The sequence below is a fragment of the Littorina saxatilis genome, linkage group LG17 (genome assembly GCF_037325665.1).
Source record: "Littorina saxatilis isolate snail1 linkage group LG17, US_GU_Lsax_2.0, whole genome shotgun sequence".
NCBI classification, from domain to species: Eukaryota; Metazoa; Mollusca; class Gastropoda; order Littorinimorpha; family Littorinidae; genus Littorina; species Littorina saxatilis.
Window position 1 is genome coordinate 1,885,427 of NC_090261.1, and position 14,332 is coordinate 1,899,758.

Sequence of the window (14,332 nt, forward strand, 5' to 3'; positions counted from 1 at the left end):
GACAGATCACACGAAGACTTGAAGTAGAGATGATTGGCACTTTGATTTACATGTTTACTGCTCTTGATCTTGATCTTGATAAATAACGCCAACAGGTCCCAAACTTGGGAATGTTCGTTGGCGGAAAAATTGGGGAGAGCACTTGGTGTTTTAATCAGCGGTTGGCAGTTTTCCTCTGAATTCGTTGACCGTTGACGACTGGATCGTGTTGTCATCAAGGTTGTTCCCGTCAATAACTGTTCTTGTGAAAAAAGAGTATCTGTACACTGGTGTTTTAGTACACTCCACAGTAAAGCACTGGTTGTTATTTCTTGTAATGTTTGTGACTGTGGCTGATGATGTAAAGTCTTTGTTCACTCGTTGTTTCTTGTGATATTTGTGACTGTGGCTGATGATGTAAAGTCTTTGTTCACTCGTTGTTTCACTTGTCTTTTTGATTTTTGTTGCTGGGTGAATTTCTCAGGGGGTACTGCGGGGACCAGCCCTCTGACCACTTTGAAAAGAAATGTGAGTCTCTGTTGTTTCCGGCGTTCCTGGAGTGGGGGAAGCTGTAGTCTGCTGAGCATCTCTGAGACACTGCTGACTTTACTAATGATCTAGACAATGGGTGCATAAATACCAAGCTGTGAAGTCCAAAGTGAAAAACTGAAATAGTGCGTTTATTTTCAAATTTAACACATTGGTAAAAAACGTGTCAGTAACATTAACATCATACAATTTCGGGCAACCGAATTCATTTTCACAATCTCTCAGAGTGCTGAAGTCAAGCTTGTATGATCATACCTAAACAAATACTGGAAGAGTGACCAATACACACACACAAAGTGATATATCATAATACTAGAATGAATACCCGCTTCGCCGGGTAGCCGGCTTCGCCGGGAAGAAGTACTTAAAGCCGTACGCCGGCTTTGCCGGGTCCGAACAATGGACCCGCCAAGCTTAGGTCCCTCCCAGATTCGTGGAATGGGAACAGCACGAAAATGATTCAGTGGCCATAATGCCATTCCTGACCATATCGAGTCCCATCCTTGTCGACGAATGTAACCGTGTTAATCACCTTTGGAGGCGAACTCCACTCAAACAGGACTGAGCAAGTTAGAGCTTATCTCTAAGCCCTTTTGAACTGTTATGGCTTCTCAAAGGAAGGCCAGTACATAAAATTACACAAAAGCCGCCAGACCACATCACAAACAGAACTGAACAATGCACAGGTGTAGCTCACATAGAGACACACACACACACACACACACACAAACACAGAGAAGCCGTATCTATAGAGAGATAGATGACAGTGTATTTTTCGCGTGGCTCTAAATTGATTCGACCTTTGCACTTTTACAGTGAGGATAATTTACGGGTCCAATTTACGTTCTGGACACTGCGGTGACCTTCTAAAAATAGTAACAGAACGCCGGGAATATCCGAAGATGCCCCCTGCACCATACGAAGGAAGGGAGGTAAACGCTGAAAACATGGAGAAGATGAGAAGATAAGGAAGAGTTACTTATAATGGTGAAATGAACACAAAAACCAAATTCGGTTCAGCGCTGCGCGCTGAGAGCACGTGTTGAAATATCTCATCGATGATATTGTGTCCGGGGTGTAGCTGAATACGGTGTCCAAATTTGAAAAAGATCCACCGAGAACTTTGGCTTTGGTGTGTCGGTATGGGGGCCCGGGTAGCTGAGGTGGAACCAAAATAGCTGAGGTGGAACCAAAATCGGTTCAGCGCTGCGCGCTGAGAGCACGTGTTGAAATATCGACCAGGTTGTGCCCTGTACCGGGTCTACCTGAATATGCCCACCAAATTTGAAGCAGATCCATCGAGAACTTTGGCCGTGCATCGCGAACTCACACACAGACACACAGACACACACACAGACACACAGACACACAGACACAAGTCGTATATATATATATCCCATGACCTCCCTTCTTTGTCTCTGTTACTTCAGTATGGGTATATATGTTGTATTTTTATAGCTCAATAAATACATCATGGACTCAAAAAAATATATGATAGTGCAGATTCCGATTTGGGCGAAGAACTACTTTGCTCCCGACCTTTGACCTCGCGCCGAACAATGTGACACATTTGTATGAAGTTCCAAAATCGTATTGCACGGCTCAGAAAACCATATCAGTTGCACGCAAAAATGAATCTCAGAACTGATCTGATGTATGAGATGCAATAAGCAAACGTTTCTTTCATTATGAAAGCAATGCAGGTGGGAAAAAACGAACATTCAACTTACAAGATAACCAGATGCTAGCGAACCAAAACAAAAACACGAGTACCCTCCCCTTGCTTCGTTAGCAGACGACTTTTGAGAATCTGTCAGACCGTCCTTACCTGGCACGGTTGGGCTTCGCTATCATCAGCTGTTTCACGTGTTTTGCGAGCAAGTCTACTCTTTTGCCTGGCTCTGCAGTAAGTCCACATTGGCGATGAAGGTATCTAAGAACTTAACATGTGTGTATTTTTCCGTAATCCAGTCATATTCTTTCAAAATGCAATCAAGCGGCGGTGACAGACTTGGGTCCTGTTTTCATCGCATCAATACCAGTTTAGGTTCATGCAAACACACTCGCAAAACAGTTTATCATGTAGATACATTTCAAATAGGGAGCAAATGGTTAAATCTACATATGTGTTCCCTAAAATTTGCTTCTCTGTCAATAAGACTAATTGTATAATAATGCGTTCGAAAAAAACAACGTGGAATCGATTCTGAATCGAGTCGAGTAAGCCAAATGGGGGCCAAACCGGTTTCCCCGTTCCGCCGACCTGAAACGCAAAAGAATTGTGCGCTTCAACTAAATGGATTTCTATACGACTTCATTACTTTCTTGCAACTTATGAACCTTTACTTAACGCTTTTAAACGGTCTGAAAGTAGTGTTACCGCGTACTTATAGATGCACTCATTCGTTTTATTTTTTCAGCGACGGTCACTTAGTTTAAGGTTGCAAAAAGGCCATGTCTCGCTGAAAACACTGTTTCACACTCCACAGATCGCAAAAGTGCCGCTAGTAGTCTACACTTTGTGTTTGATGGTAGAATGGGATATACAGATTACAACACTCGTGGTTTTTTATATGGCTTGTATTTCAGTCAAGACCCAGCGGGAATATCAATCGAGAGCCACTCGCCAAAGGCTCGTGTCTCCCGATGATATTCATCCGCTGGGTCTTGACTGAAATACAAGCCATATAAAAAACCACTCATGTTGTAACCTATACATATAGATATGTAGACACAGGTTTGCATGATGAGGTATAACTTGTGTCACTGTTAGGGGTGCTGGGCTTTTAGTTACTCAGGTTCTTCATTGTAAGGGTCTGTGTTCATTAACTCCTAACTGATAGATTTTATGAATAGTTGAGCAAAATGGCAAAAATGCTATCTTCTTCTGTCTTCTTCTGCGTTCGTGGGCTGAAACTCCCTCGTACACTCGTGTTTTTTGCACAAGTGGAATTTTACGTGTATGACCGTTTTTTACCCCGCCATTTAGGCAGCCATACGCCGTTTTCGGAGGAAGCATGCTGGGTATTTTCTTGTTTCTATTTAAACCCACCGAACTCTGACATGGATTACAGGATCTTTTTCGTGCGCACTTAGTCTTGTGCTTGCGTGTACACACGGGGGTGTTCGGACACCGAGGAGAGTCTGCACACAAAGTTGACTCTGAGAAATAAATCTCTCGCCGAACGTGGGGACGAACTCACGCTGACAGCGGCCAACTGGATACAAATCCAGCGCGCTACCGACTGAGCTACATCCCCGCCCCGCAAAAATGCTATGATAATTTTTTCATTCATGATTATGAATTATTATTGTACATGTATACTACCGTACACATCCGGTGGGTTTTTATTGTGATAGTTCATCCTCTCTGCATCACCAGAAAAGTACAAACATGGATACATTTATGTAAGCTAACCTTGAATAACTATTCATCTAAATTAGGAGTGAAGAAGAAGACGAGTGAAGAAGAAGAGGAGTGAAATATTTGAGCTGCTTCATGATTTGTTTCTGTCAGTAAAAATAACAGGATCTATTCTGTTTCAGATGATTCCAGGAAAATAGCTTGACAACTTCTTTATCAGCCAGAGATTCAATTTGAAAGTTGATGGAAATCAACCCTTGGTTACCTGATCTGGTAGTGTGAAGAAAGCAGGAGAGAACAAGATCAGTAAGCATGGAGATGGCAGGTGAGCCGCCAAACAGTCCAGACAGAAATGTGAAAGTGAACGTCAGTGACTCAGGGGAAGAAACTCTCAGTCGCCATGTTGAAGGTGGAGGAGACAGTGAGGAAGAGAGAGTGGTAGATGGTGGGGGTGACAGGGTGCTGGATGGTGGTGATGCTGGGGGTGAAGACGATGATGCAGTGGAAGAGGATCGTGTTGGTGACAGCGGTGACAGTGACCGGCACGATGCGGTGGAGGCCGACTACACACCTGTTGGTTCTGCTGACCCCATGGTGGAGTCAGGCATCGAGATGGATCCCTCTGATGGTCAGACTTGAGTCTTGTCTTTTTTATCATGCACTTTAACTTGAAGACATCTTGTTGTTTTCAACAAACCTAATCCAATGCGGTAGTCTGATAAAACAAAGCAAATTTTGTAGAATGAAAAGCCCTTATTATTTGCAATTGTGATGCAGTTGTTTATTGTTTTTTCTAATTTTGGGGCTAGATCTGCATTTGAGTGTGCTTTCACATTTCTTACAGTTACAACTCGCAATCTTATACTCATTCTGTGCAATTGATCAGTTTTGAAGAACTGACTATAAAAACATTCAAACCTGGGTAATCCACACATGTCAATCAAAGATGTGGAACTGGTAGAAGTCAAATGCATGACACACACTAATTGCTGTGTAAGTTTAATGCAGGACACACACTAATTCTCTAGTAATTGCTGTGTAAGTTTAATGCAGGACACACATTATTCGCTGTGTAAGTTTAATGCAGGACACACACTAATCGCTGTGTAAGTTTAATGCAGGACACACACTAATCGCTGTGTAAGTTTAATGCAGGACACACACTAATCGCTGTGTAAGTTTAATGCAGGACACACACTAATCGCTGTGTAATTTTGATTTTTCAGAAGAGGACATTGGCGACACGACAGGCCTGAGTGGAGATCAGAGGAACGAGCTGTTTGCGCGAGGACTGTCGCACGAGAAGGAAGGCAAGATTGACGTGGCCTTGAGGTGTTACCTAGGCTGTCTGGCAGGCCTGACACAACACACACGCTTTGTACTCCTCCCTCAGTGTCTGAGAAATGTGAGTTGACATGGGGGTTTTCATGGTGACAACATTTGACGGATAAAGTTTAACATAATTATGTTTTTCAACGCTGAGTTAATGATCTGTGTTTGTGTGTGTCAGTGTGAGTGTGTGGTATGTGATGGAAAATGTAGTCAACTGTATGAAATGTTTATTATTACCTTTTGTTCATGTGCGTGGTGTGTGTTTATGTGCTTTGGTACAATATTTATTATCAAATGAGGACTTTAAGGACCTGTATGAAATGTTGATCATTATTTTTTGTTACAGATTGCTGAAATCTACTACCAGAACCAGGAATGTATCTTTTAGTTTTGCAAGGCAGGCTTCACCGTTTTTCTGCATATTTAGGGTGGAACAGTCTCAACTCCTCACCTGCAGTTTTACAACCTTTTCATTTGAAAGTTTGACAATCCAAACATGTTCACCGTTGTCAAAATTAGAAACCATGTGGTCATTTTCATACAGATGTCTGTGATCAAATAGATCAGCAGTGACACAGTCACTGAAATTGACTTTGTCAACTTCAGCAATAGAATGGCTGCAAATGTAAAATTGCATCTTTATCAAAAAGCATTGCTTTAAAAAATGCAATACAGTAAAATCATACGTATGGGTAATGAGGCTTCTACTGGTGTTTTTATTTTCTTTAACCAAAATCCAGACGACAAAGCCATTCACTTCATCCAGGCAGAGAAGTTGTACTATGAGAACGCTCTGATCAGCACTGAGGAAATTCAAAAGAAACTGGGTAAGTATGTTGTGACCCACTTTTTTGTTGTTGGTGCAAAGCTTGTTTTGGGGTACAAGACCATTGCTCAACATGTGAGAACTTTGCCACATGTTCAGGTACCAACAAGACAGCACATGTTAACAGCAGTCCCTTTAGAACTGCAGCTTGTAAAACACTACTTGACATCCCCCCCCCCCCCCACCACCTGCACCTCCACTTACCTATCATTTTACAATCAACTTGTGATTTATACTGAGTTTGTTGTTTTTTGGCAAGAGAGTGGGGGTTATGAGTGTTTTTAATTTTTAGTACTAGTACATGATCTGCAAGTGAACAAATATTTCTGTGAAGAAGCCAGAAAATGAAGACAAAACCAATTATGTTCCAACAAATTAAAAAATAAAACAAGAAATGGGATTCAGTGAATGAAGAAGCATTTCTATGTGCAAATGTGTGTGTAGTGAATGAAGTTTGACCTCTTGTCTTGGGTCCCAACATGTAGAGTGCAGGCACAACATTGGCTAGCAAAAACTAGCATAAGCAGACCGGTGGCTCTCTTGTGCTATAGGCTACCATCATCTGATACTACCTGTAATGTAAGCGCACTAGCAGAGATTAATGCGACATACATGCATAATATCACAGTAATGGCTTTGTTTAGTTCTTGTCTATTTAGAAGACAAAAAGTTGGTGAAGTTTTGAATGTGGCATTTGGAATACAGTGGTACCTGGAATGTAAAGGCCCTTGAAGGAGAGGACACCTCCCTTTGAAAGGACACCTCTTGTCCCTTTGCCTTTTATTTCTAGTAAAATAAGACTGTCATGACAGGCCACCTGCAATGTAGGGCCACTTATGGCTGGTCCCAAGGCTGTCCCTACATCACAGGTACCACTCTACTGTTTGGCCTCTTTTTAGTCTTAGTCAAGTTTACACTCTAAACTTGTAGCACATATTTTGACACAGAACATGCTGATTACCTGCCCAGTTAGTTTGAAACGTAGTGTCAATTTTGGTCGTGTTGCAGAGGAGCTCAATGTGAGTCAGGCTGACCGGTCACCCACTCACAACAGCGAGTTTGAGGCTCGCACTTTGGAGACGATGCGAGCGGAAGAGTATGAACACCTGGCTAAACTGTGCATGGACAAAGACCAGTGAGTTTCACCTACGTCAACATTTAGCTGTTGTAACTGCATGCATGACACTGTTCATCCAACTCAGGGTATCTGCCCTCACCCCGTCTTTTAAAAAGAAACAATAGGAATTGGTGCAAAGATTAATTTCAGCATAGGTTGGACAAGTTTGTAAGCACAGACAAGTTTTTGTGGGAGAACATTTCCTCTGTTGTTTTTAATATGATTGTAATAGTTCTAAAAATGGTGTTTGTGTGTGTGTGTATTTAACCATCTTTTTTTAACCAGTCTTAAGTTCAGCAGATTATTTGTCCGGTTTCTAAAGGTTAGGTGTATTGTTTACACCTGTTTTTTCTAGATTTTTGTCACTTCGGCTCTGTTACTAGATAGCATGTATGTATTAATTGAATTGTTGGCTTTTTCTTTGTTTCAGGCCTCAGTTGGCTCTGGAATATGCAGGGAAGGTGAGAATCTGAAATAAACTGCTGTATTGAAACCTCATCTACACAAGTCACTCCTTTAGTTCTCAACTATAGCTCTCAGACCTGGGAACCCATACGATTTCGCCGTATTTTGTACGCATGGTTGTCGAGAATACGCTCAGTACGGTCAGTGGGAAAAAAATACGACGAGAAAAATTCCTAGACTACTTTTCTTCACAAGCCCATCCTGAAGCCGATCCAGTATTTTGGCACATGATTACGTCACTAGATTAGCCGCCGTCGAAAAAAATATAATCGGTTCAAATCAATCAATCAAAACAACCAGGCAAACGAAAGTACGGTATTTGGCGAAATCGGCTCCGAGAATAAACAAGTGAAACAAAGAAGAAAAGTGAAAAAGTTTGAAGAAAAATATCACACACACACAATTTGTAACCAACACACACATGTAGTCCCGCCCGGAATAAGCTTTTTGGGGATGATTTACAACTTTTGCGCACATTTCGAGCAGACGAAAACACAACATGGCGGCTCTCGCTCCTCCAACTATCGCGAGACACAAAAAAAACTAAATCGCGCGCGCGCGAGATCCTGATACATCCGGTGTTTCTCTGTACGCTTGTCACGATGACTTGTTGACAAATGAAGATTCGCGAAAGAAAGAGAAAAGCGCCGAGTCTTGAGTAGAGAGGTAATAAAGTACCGCTAATCGAGCGAAATGAAAATCCGCGGCGACTTCCATTAGGTGAATGCTATTCAAGTTTAGGTAACGTTTTAGCCGCATCTTTTTATAAGCCGCCATGAGATTTTTTTTTTTTTAAGTCGCGGCTTGTAGTCCGTCAAATACGGTACAGTTTGTGTCAGTAAAAATTGAAAAAAGCATTTGTTTTAAATGTATAGGTAAACTTAATTAACGGTGTGACGGACGCGCATGAGGCATGTTTTAATCATGGATGTGCAAACGCTGTGTGGAGTACGCTCATTTTTTTGAAAATACACCAAGTTTGTTTGAGAATACTCAAAGTGCAAAACAGGGGTTCCCAGGTCTGAGCTCTTGTCCACAGAAATGATGTTTCCAAGGCCATTTACAATCTTTGACAGTAGTTTGAATCATAGACATGTACAAGATAAGTACCTCTCCTTAGCAATAACTTTAGGTTTTGTGTTTAGAACAAATGACTGTTGCTGCATGAGTTTGTTGATGGTGCAGAACAATGAGACTGGGCAAAAAAATAACGAGAACACCCGTTTGTGAAAGCGTTAGAAGAGATAGCTTTTTTGTCTCAAAGAAATGAAGCAAAGTAATAGATAACCCTGATGATGTATACTAAAATAAAAAAAATAAAAAAATACTGAAGCTGCCCAAAACTACCAGACATTTTGAAATGTTCCCGCAGTGGGGCACTGCGGTTATGAAATTAAAGGCCCCTCCTGTTTTTGGAACCGCAGGAGCTTTCTAGTTTGCTGTTAGGTAGATTTTTGGTTCCTCTTTCCTGTCATGCTCTCTTTTTCTTCATGAATTCTTTTCTTTTTTCTGCCTTCTTGCTCATTCACCTGTATTTTTTCCAAAAATCTCTTCTCTTGCCGCTTGTCTCGCGATTCATGTATAGTTTAATCTGTTAGTGTTCTGATGTAAGTCCAGCAGTAGATAGGTTAAGCATATTTTAACATACTGGAAACTGGTAATCTTCCAGTAGGTATTAATTTAGTTTTACTAAAGCCTGCTGGGACACAAGTAATGGGTTAGTGCATTTGTAAACAGGAATCGCTTGACAAGTGGCCCCCTTCATCCCCCCCTTCCTCGTCCTGATATGGCTCTGCGTAGTCGGCTGGACGTTAAGCAACAAATAAACAAACAAATTTTGAAATGTTGAAAGTGACAAAAGAGACATGTATGTGTGTAGCACAAGTACAGTGGAGCCCCCCTTTTCAAGACCTCCATTATTTTAGACATCCCCCTTCCCCTTTTCAAGACCTCCATTATTTTAGACTTCCCCCTTCCCCTTTTCAAGACCTCCATTATTTTAGACTTCCCCTTTTCAAGACCTCCATTATTTTAGACTTCCCCTTTTCAAGACCTCCATTATTTTAGACTTCCCCCTTCCCCTTTTCAAGACCTCCATTATTTTAGACTTCCCCTTTTCAAGACCTCCATTATTTTAGACTTCCCCTTCCCCTTTTCAAGACCTCCATTATTTTAGACTTCCCCTTTTCAAGACCTCCATTATTGTAGACTTCCCCCTTCCCCTTTTCAAGACCTCCATTATTTTAGACATCCCCCTTCCCCTTTTCAAGACCTCCATTATTTTAGACTTCCCCTTTTCAAGACCTCTATTATTTTAGACTTCCCCTTTTCAAGACCTCCATTATTTTAGCCTTCCCCTTTTCAAGACCTCCATTATTTTAGACTTCCCCTTTTCAAGACCTCCATTATTTTAGCCTTCCCCTTTTCAAGACCTCCATTATTTTAGACTTCCCCTTTTCAAGACCTCCATTATTTTAGACTTCCCCTTTTCAAGACCTCCATTATTTTAGACTTCCCCCTTCCCCTTTTCAAGACCTCCATTATTTTAGACTTCCCCCTTCCCCTTTTCAAGACCTCCATTATTTTAGACTTCCCCCTTCCCCGTTTCAAGACCTCCATTATTTTAGACTTCCCCCTTTTCAAGACCTCCATTATTTTAGACTTCCCCCTTCCCCGTTTCAAGACCTCCATTATTTTAGACATCCCCCTTCCCCTTTTCAAGACCTCCATTATTTTAGACATCCCTCTTCCCCTTTTCAAGACCTCCATTATTTTAGACATCCCCCTTCCCCTTTTCAAGACCTCCATTATTTTAGACATCCCCCTTCCCCTTTTCAAGACCTCCATTATTTTAGACTTCCCCCTTCCCCTTTTCAAGACCTCCATTATTTTAGACTTCCCCCTTCCCCTTTTCAATACCTTACTTTTTCACATTTTCTGTTCACATTCTCTATTAATTTACCTCTATTTTCACACTCCCTCCTTTCTCAGACCTGATTTTCTCAGATTTGTGATCTTAAAAAGGAGTTCCACTGTACCAGCAAAGGTTAGACATTTTGAAATGTTGAAACTGACATCAGTGTGTGTGTAGAAGTAAGAGTGTTGTTTGTGCCACTTTCAGTGCACCAAGCTGAGGCAGCGACTGTTCGGCGAGCATCACCCCAAGACTCAGGACAGCCTGGACTTCTTTGCCACAGTGTACGCTGAGGTCGGCAAGCAGCAGTACAATGGTAGGTACTTTCTGTCAGCATTCTCCGATGTTCACCTATGTCTGATGCCACAGTGTACGCTGAGGTCAGCAAGCAGCAGTACATTGGTAGGTACTTTCTGTCAGCATTCTCCGATGTTCACCCATGTCTGATGCCACAGTGTACGCTGAGGTCGGCAAGCAGCAGTACAATGGTAGGTACTTTCTGTCAGCATTCTCCGATTAAATTACATATTCTCACCGCAATTCTCATAAATGCATTGACCTCAATCTCACATGCTAGATGTCGAAACACTACTCAAATTACCTGCCCTTGTAAGGGTGGTAACCAAGCTAAAAACAGACGCGATAGCCGTTGCTATGCCCTGAACCCACTTGGTTACCCATAACCCACCGCGCACCACGTGAGCGCCAGCATCCGGAATAATCTTTCTCGACTTTCGACGACACACGTAAGACGTGCGGAATTTGACTGCTCACTTGGCTTTCCCTAGCCCTCGTCTTTGTGATGATTCGGGCGCGTGGGAGCCTTTACCTGTTCGCCTTGCTTTTGGTGAGACCTGTCCTTTTTGTTAAATTGATTGGTTGTGTTAGCTGCTTGTTTACAGCCGCTTTAGAAATTTACTTTTCTAAGTGGACTACGGTGTTCGGCCTTTTAGCTTTTCCATAGATGGCCGATAGCAAGCAGTAACTTAGTGCGGGGCAGGGAGTGAATCGGCTGCTAGCCTTTTCTTAGAAACCTCTGTACGGGTCGTCGACCCTTCGAGTAGCACTTCTTTTGTGGTAGCTATTCGGGTGGATAAGGTTTCGTTTTTTTCTCCCTAGCCCCCATCTCCTCTTAAGGAGAATCAGTCAGTGTCCTCCGTTTGCGGGGAACTTAACGATGATATATGTGTTTCTATTTCTCAGCTGTTTCAGGCACGATCGGCGGTTCACGCCCTCTCGTTCTTCAGCTTTGAACCGTGGTCTGGTGCAAATGGCCAGTTCGGTTCAGCCCGATTTTGCCTCTGGTGGTTCTGGGCTGTTCACGAGCACCCTCTCCTTTCAGGAGGGGGGGCCTGCTCCCTTCCTGCCTCTAACCACTCTGATTACCTCCGGTAGTTCTCAGTGCGTTACGCAGCCCCCCGCCAAAGGGGGGGGGGGGGGATAGGGGGGGGGGCATTCCTGCTTCGCACCGTGGTCTGGTGCAAATGGCCAGTTCGGTTCAGCCCTTTCTGCCTCTGGTAGTACTGGGTTGTTCACGAGCACTCTCTCCGTAGGGAGAGGGGGCCTGCTCCCCGCCTGCTTGTGTCCGCTCACCTTGCTTTTAGCACAGCTGAGTCGGGCATGCAGCCCCCTTACTGTGAGGAAGGGGGAGTGGGGGGGGAATGGTAAGTCACGGCCTGGGCTTGTTCCCACTCTGCCTCAATGGGGGCAGGGGGCTGTGTCAGCTTCCCACCCTTTCCCGCCCTCCGGGCGCGATCGGGTGGGGGCTGTATCAGCGACCCACCCTTTCCCGCCCACCGGGCAGGATCGGGTGGGGGCTGGAGCAGCGTTCCACCCTTTCCCTCCCTCTGGGCTGGATCGGGTGGGCACTGTTGGACTGTCTTCACAGTCTGTGCCTCTATTGTCCTGGCCTGACAATCGCCCTCCTCCCCCATCGGGGTGGGTGAGCGGTGGGCTACAGGACTACAGCAGGTAGACGGGTGGGGGCGGCCGTTTTTGCTCCCGTCTCTCACTCCGTCTTACCCCTCCCAGGGGCTGTTTTCTGCTGTGACTGCCCACCCTTACCCGCCCACCGGGCAGGATTGGGTGGGGGATGTATCAGCGTGCCACCCTTTCCCGCCCGCTGGGCAGGATCGGGTGGGGGCTGGAGCAGCGTTCCACCCTTTCCCTCCCTCTGGGCTAGATCGGGTGGGCGCTGTTGGACTGTCTTCACAGTCTGTGCCTCTATTGTCCTGGCCTGACAATCGCCCTCCTCCCCCATCGGGGTGGGTGAGCGGTGGGCTACAGGACTACAGCAGGTGGACGGGTGGGGGCGGCCGTTTTCGCTCCCGTCTCTCACTCCGTCTTACCCCTCTCAGGGGCTGTTTTCTGCTGTGACTGCCCACCCTTTTCAAGCCCACCGGGCAGGATTGGGTGGGGGATGTATCAGCGTGCCACCCTTTCCCGCCCGCTGGGCAGGATCGGGTGGGCGCTGTTGGACTGTCTTCACAGTCTGTGCCTTTATTGTCCTTGCCTGACAATCGCCCTCCTCCCCCATCGGGGTGGGTTTAGCGGTGGGGCTACAGGACTACAGCAGGTAGACGGGTGGGGTTGGCCGTTTTCGGTCCCTTCTCTCACTCCGTCTTACCCCTCTCGGGGGTCGTTTTCTGCTGTGACTGCCCACCTCCCTCCCCACTCGGGTAGTGGGGTGACTCAGTCTAGCCAAACGAGTTTTATTCACTGGGCCCAGTCAACCGCACAGCGGTCGGCGAACAATGGGCCTGCCTTGGCTTTGTTCGGTGGCCCCGGCCACCCTTCCTCTCGGCAGGGTGCTGTGCCTGCTTCTTCTTCTCTTCCCCTTTAGGGCAGGGGAGTGATGGTGTTTGGCAAGCGGGGTCGGAGCACGCTTTTGATTCTCCTGTCTCTCTTCCTTTGTATGGTAACACATTGGATGGTGGCGACTCAGATTTTATCTGATGAAGAGGTGGAGTATGTAGCTTTGCCTACTGTGTTTAGGCAGGCTATGTGATAAGCGCCTTCAGTGGCAGCGGCTTATTTTCCGGATGGGGTTGTTAATGCAGTCCAGGGTGTTTCTTTACCCCCTTCTGCTGCTGTTGACTTTCGGCCTTCGCGGGTGGAATCACAATCTTTTAGTTTTGTGGAGTCTCCCGCCGTGGCTTACCTCATGTCACAACTTTTCCCTCTGCCAGCCGGGGCTGGCTTCGAGTGCCCAGACCACTTCTTGTCTCAGTTGGTGCAGAAGAAGGTGGACTGGAGCGTCTAGTCTAGGAATTTTATTCAGACTTTTTCTTTTCTAAGGGCGACGTTCCTGATTCCGCTGGAATTAGTTGCCTTGTTGCCCAAACATCCCTCAGCGAAAGAGGGAGGTCGACGCTGACTCTTCCGTCACGATATAACCTGGAACGGCTGAAAATGACGTTAAACACCAATTAAAGAAAGAAAGAAAGACGCTGACTCTGCTCTCCCCTCTCTTGAGGAGATGGGTAGGCGTGATCTGTCAGACCTCTTCTTTACACTCAGTCGCTTCTCTGATTAAAGAGAAAGCTCACAGCGGGCGGGCTCGGCTTTCCTCTCTCGGCTTTGTCTGTTGACAAAGAAAAGCTCACAGCGGGCGGGCTTGACTGACCGGACTCGGTTTTGTCTCGTATCCCCGTTCTCCCTCCTTCTCGGCAGGGCGCTGAACGAAATACCCACCCCTCTCCCCCCTTGGGGCAGGTTAGCGGTGTGGTTTGATGGACAAACAAAGCTCGTTTTCACTCGCACTCCTGGCATGTATATCAATTGGAG

At 45.1% G+C, this 14,332-nt stretch overlaps 1 protein-coding gene across 2 annotated transcripts in view; it reads left to right on the forward strand.

Annotated features, from left to right (window-relative positions):
- The window catches only part of LOC138951621 (uncharacterized), a 28,301-nt gene that overhangs the window by 2,262 nt on the left and 11,707 nt on the right, over nucleotides 1-14,332 (forward strand). For both annotated transcript variants that reach the window (XM_070323152.1, XM_070323153.1), the window contains exons 2-8: nucleotides 4,075-4,520; nucleotides 5,119-5,297; nucleotides 5,571-5,601; nucleotides 5,965-6,051; nucleotides 7,059-7,185; nucleotides 7,598-7,628; nucleotides 10,754-10,862. In XM_070323152.1, coding sequence (XP_070179253.1) covers nucleotides 4,205-4,520; nucleotides 5,119-5,297; nucleotides 5,571-5,601; nucleotides 5,965-6,051; nucleotides 7,059-7,185; nucleotides 7,598-7,628; nucleotides 10,754-10,862 — 880 coding nt within the window. In that variant the 5' untranslated portion in view covers nucleotides 4,075-4,204. The remainder of the gene's footprint in view (nucleotides 1-4,074; nucleotides 4,521-5,118; nucleotides 5,298-5,570; nucleotides 5,602-5,964; nucleotides 6,052-7,058; nucleotides 7,186-7,597; nucleotides 7,629-10,753; nucleotides 10,863-14,332) is intronic.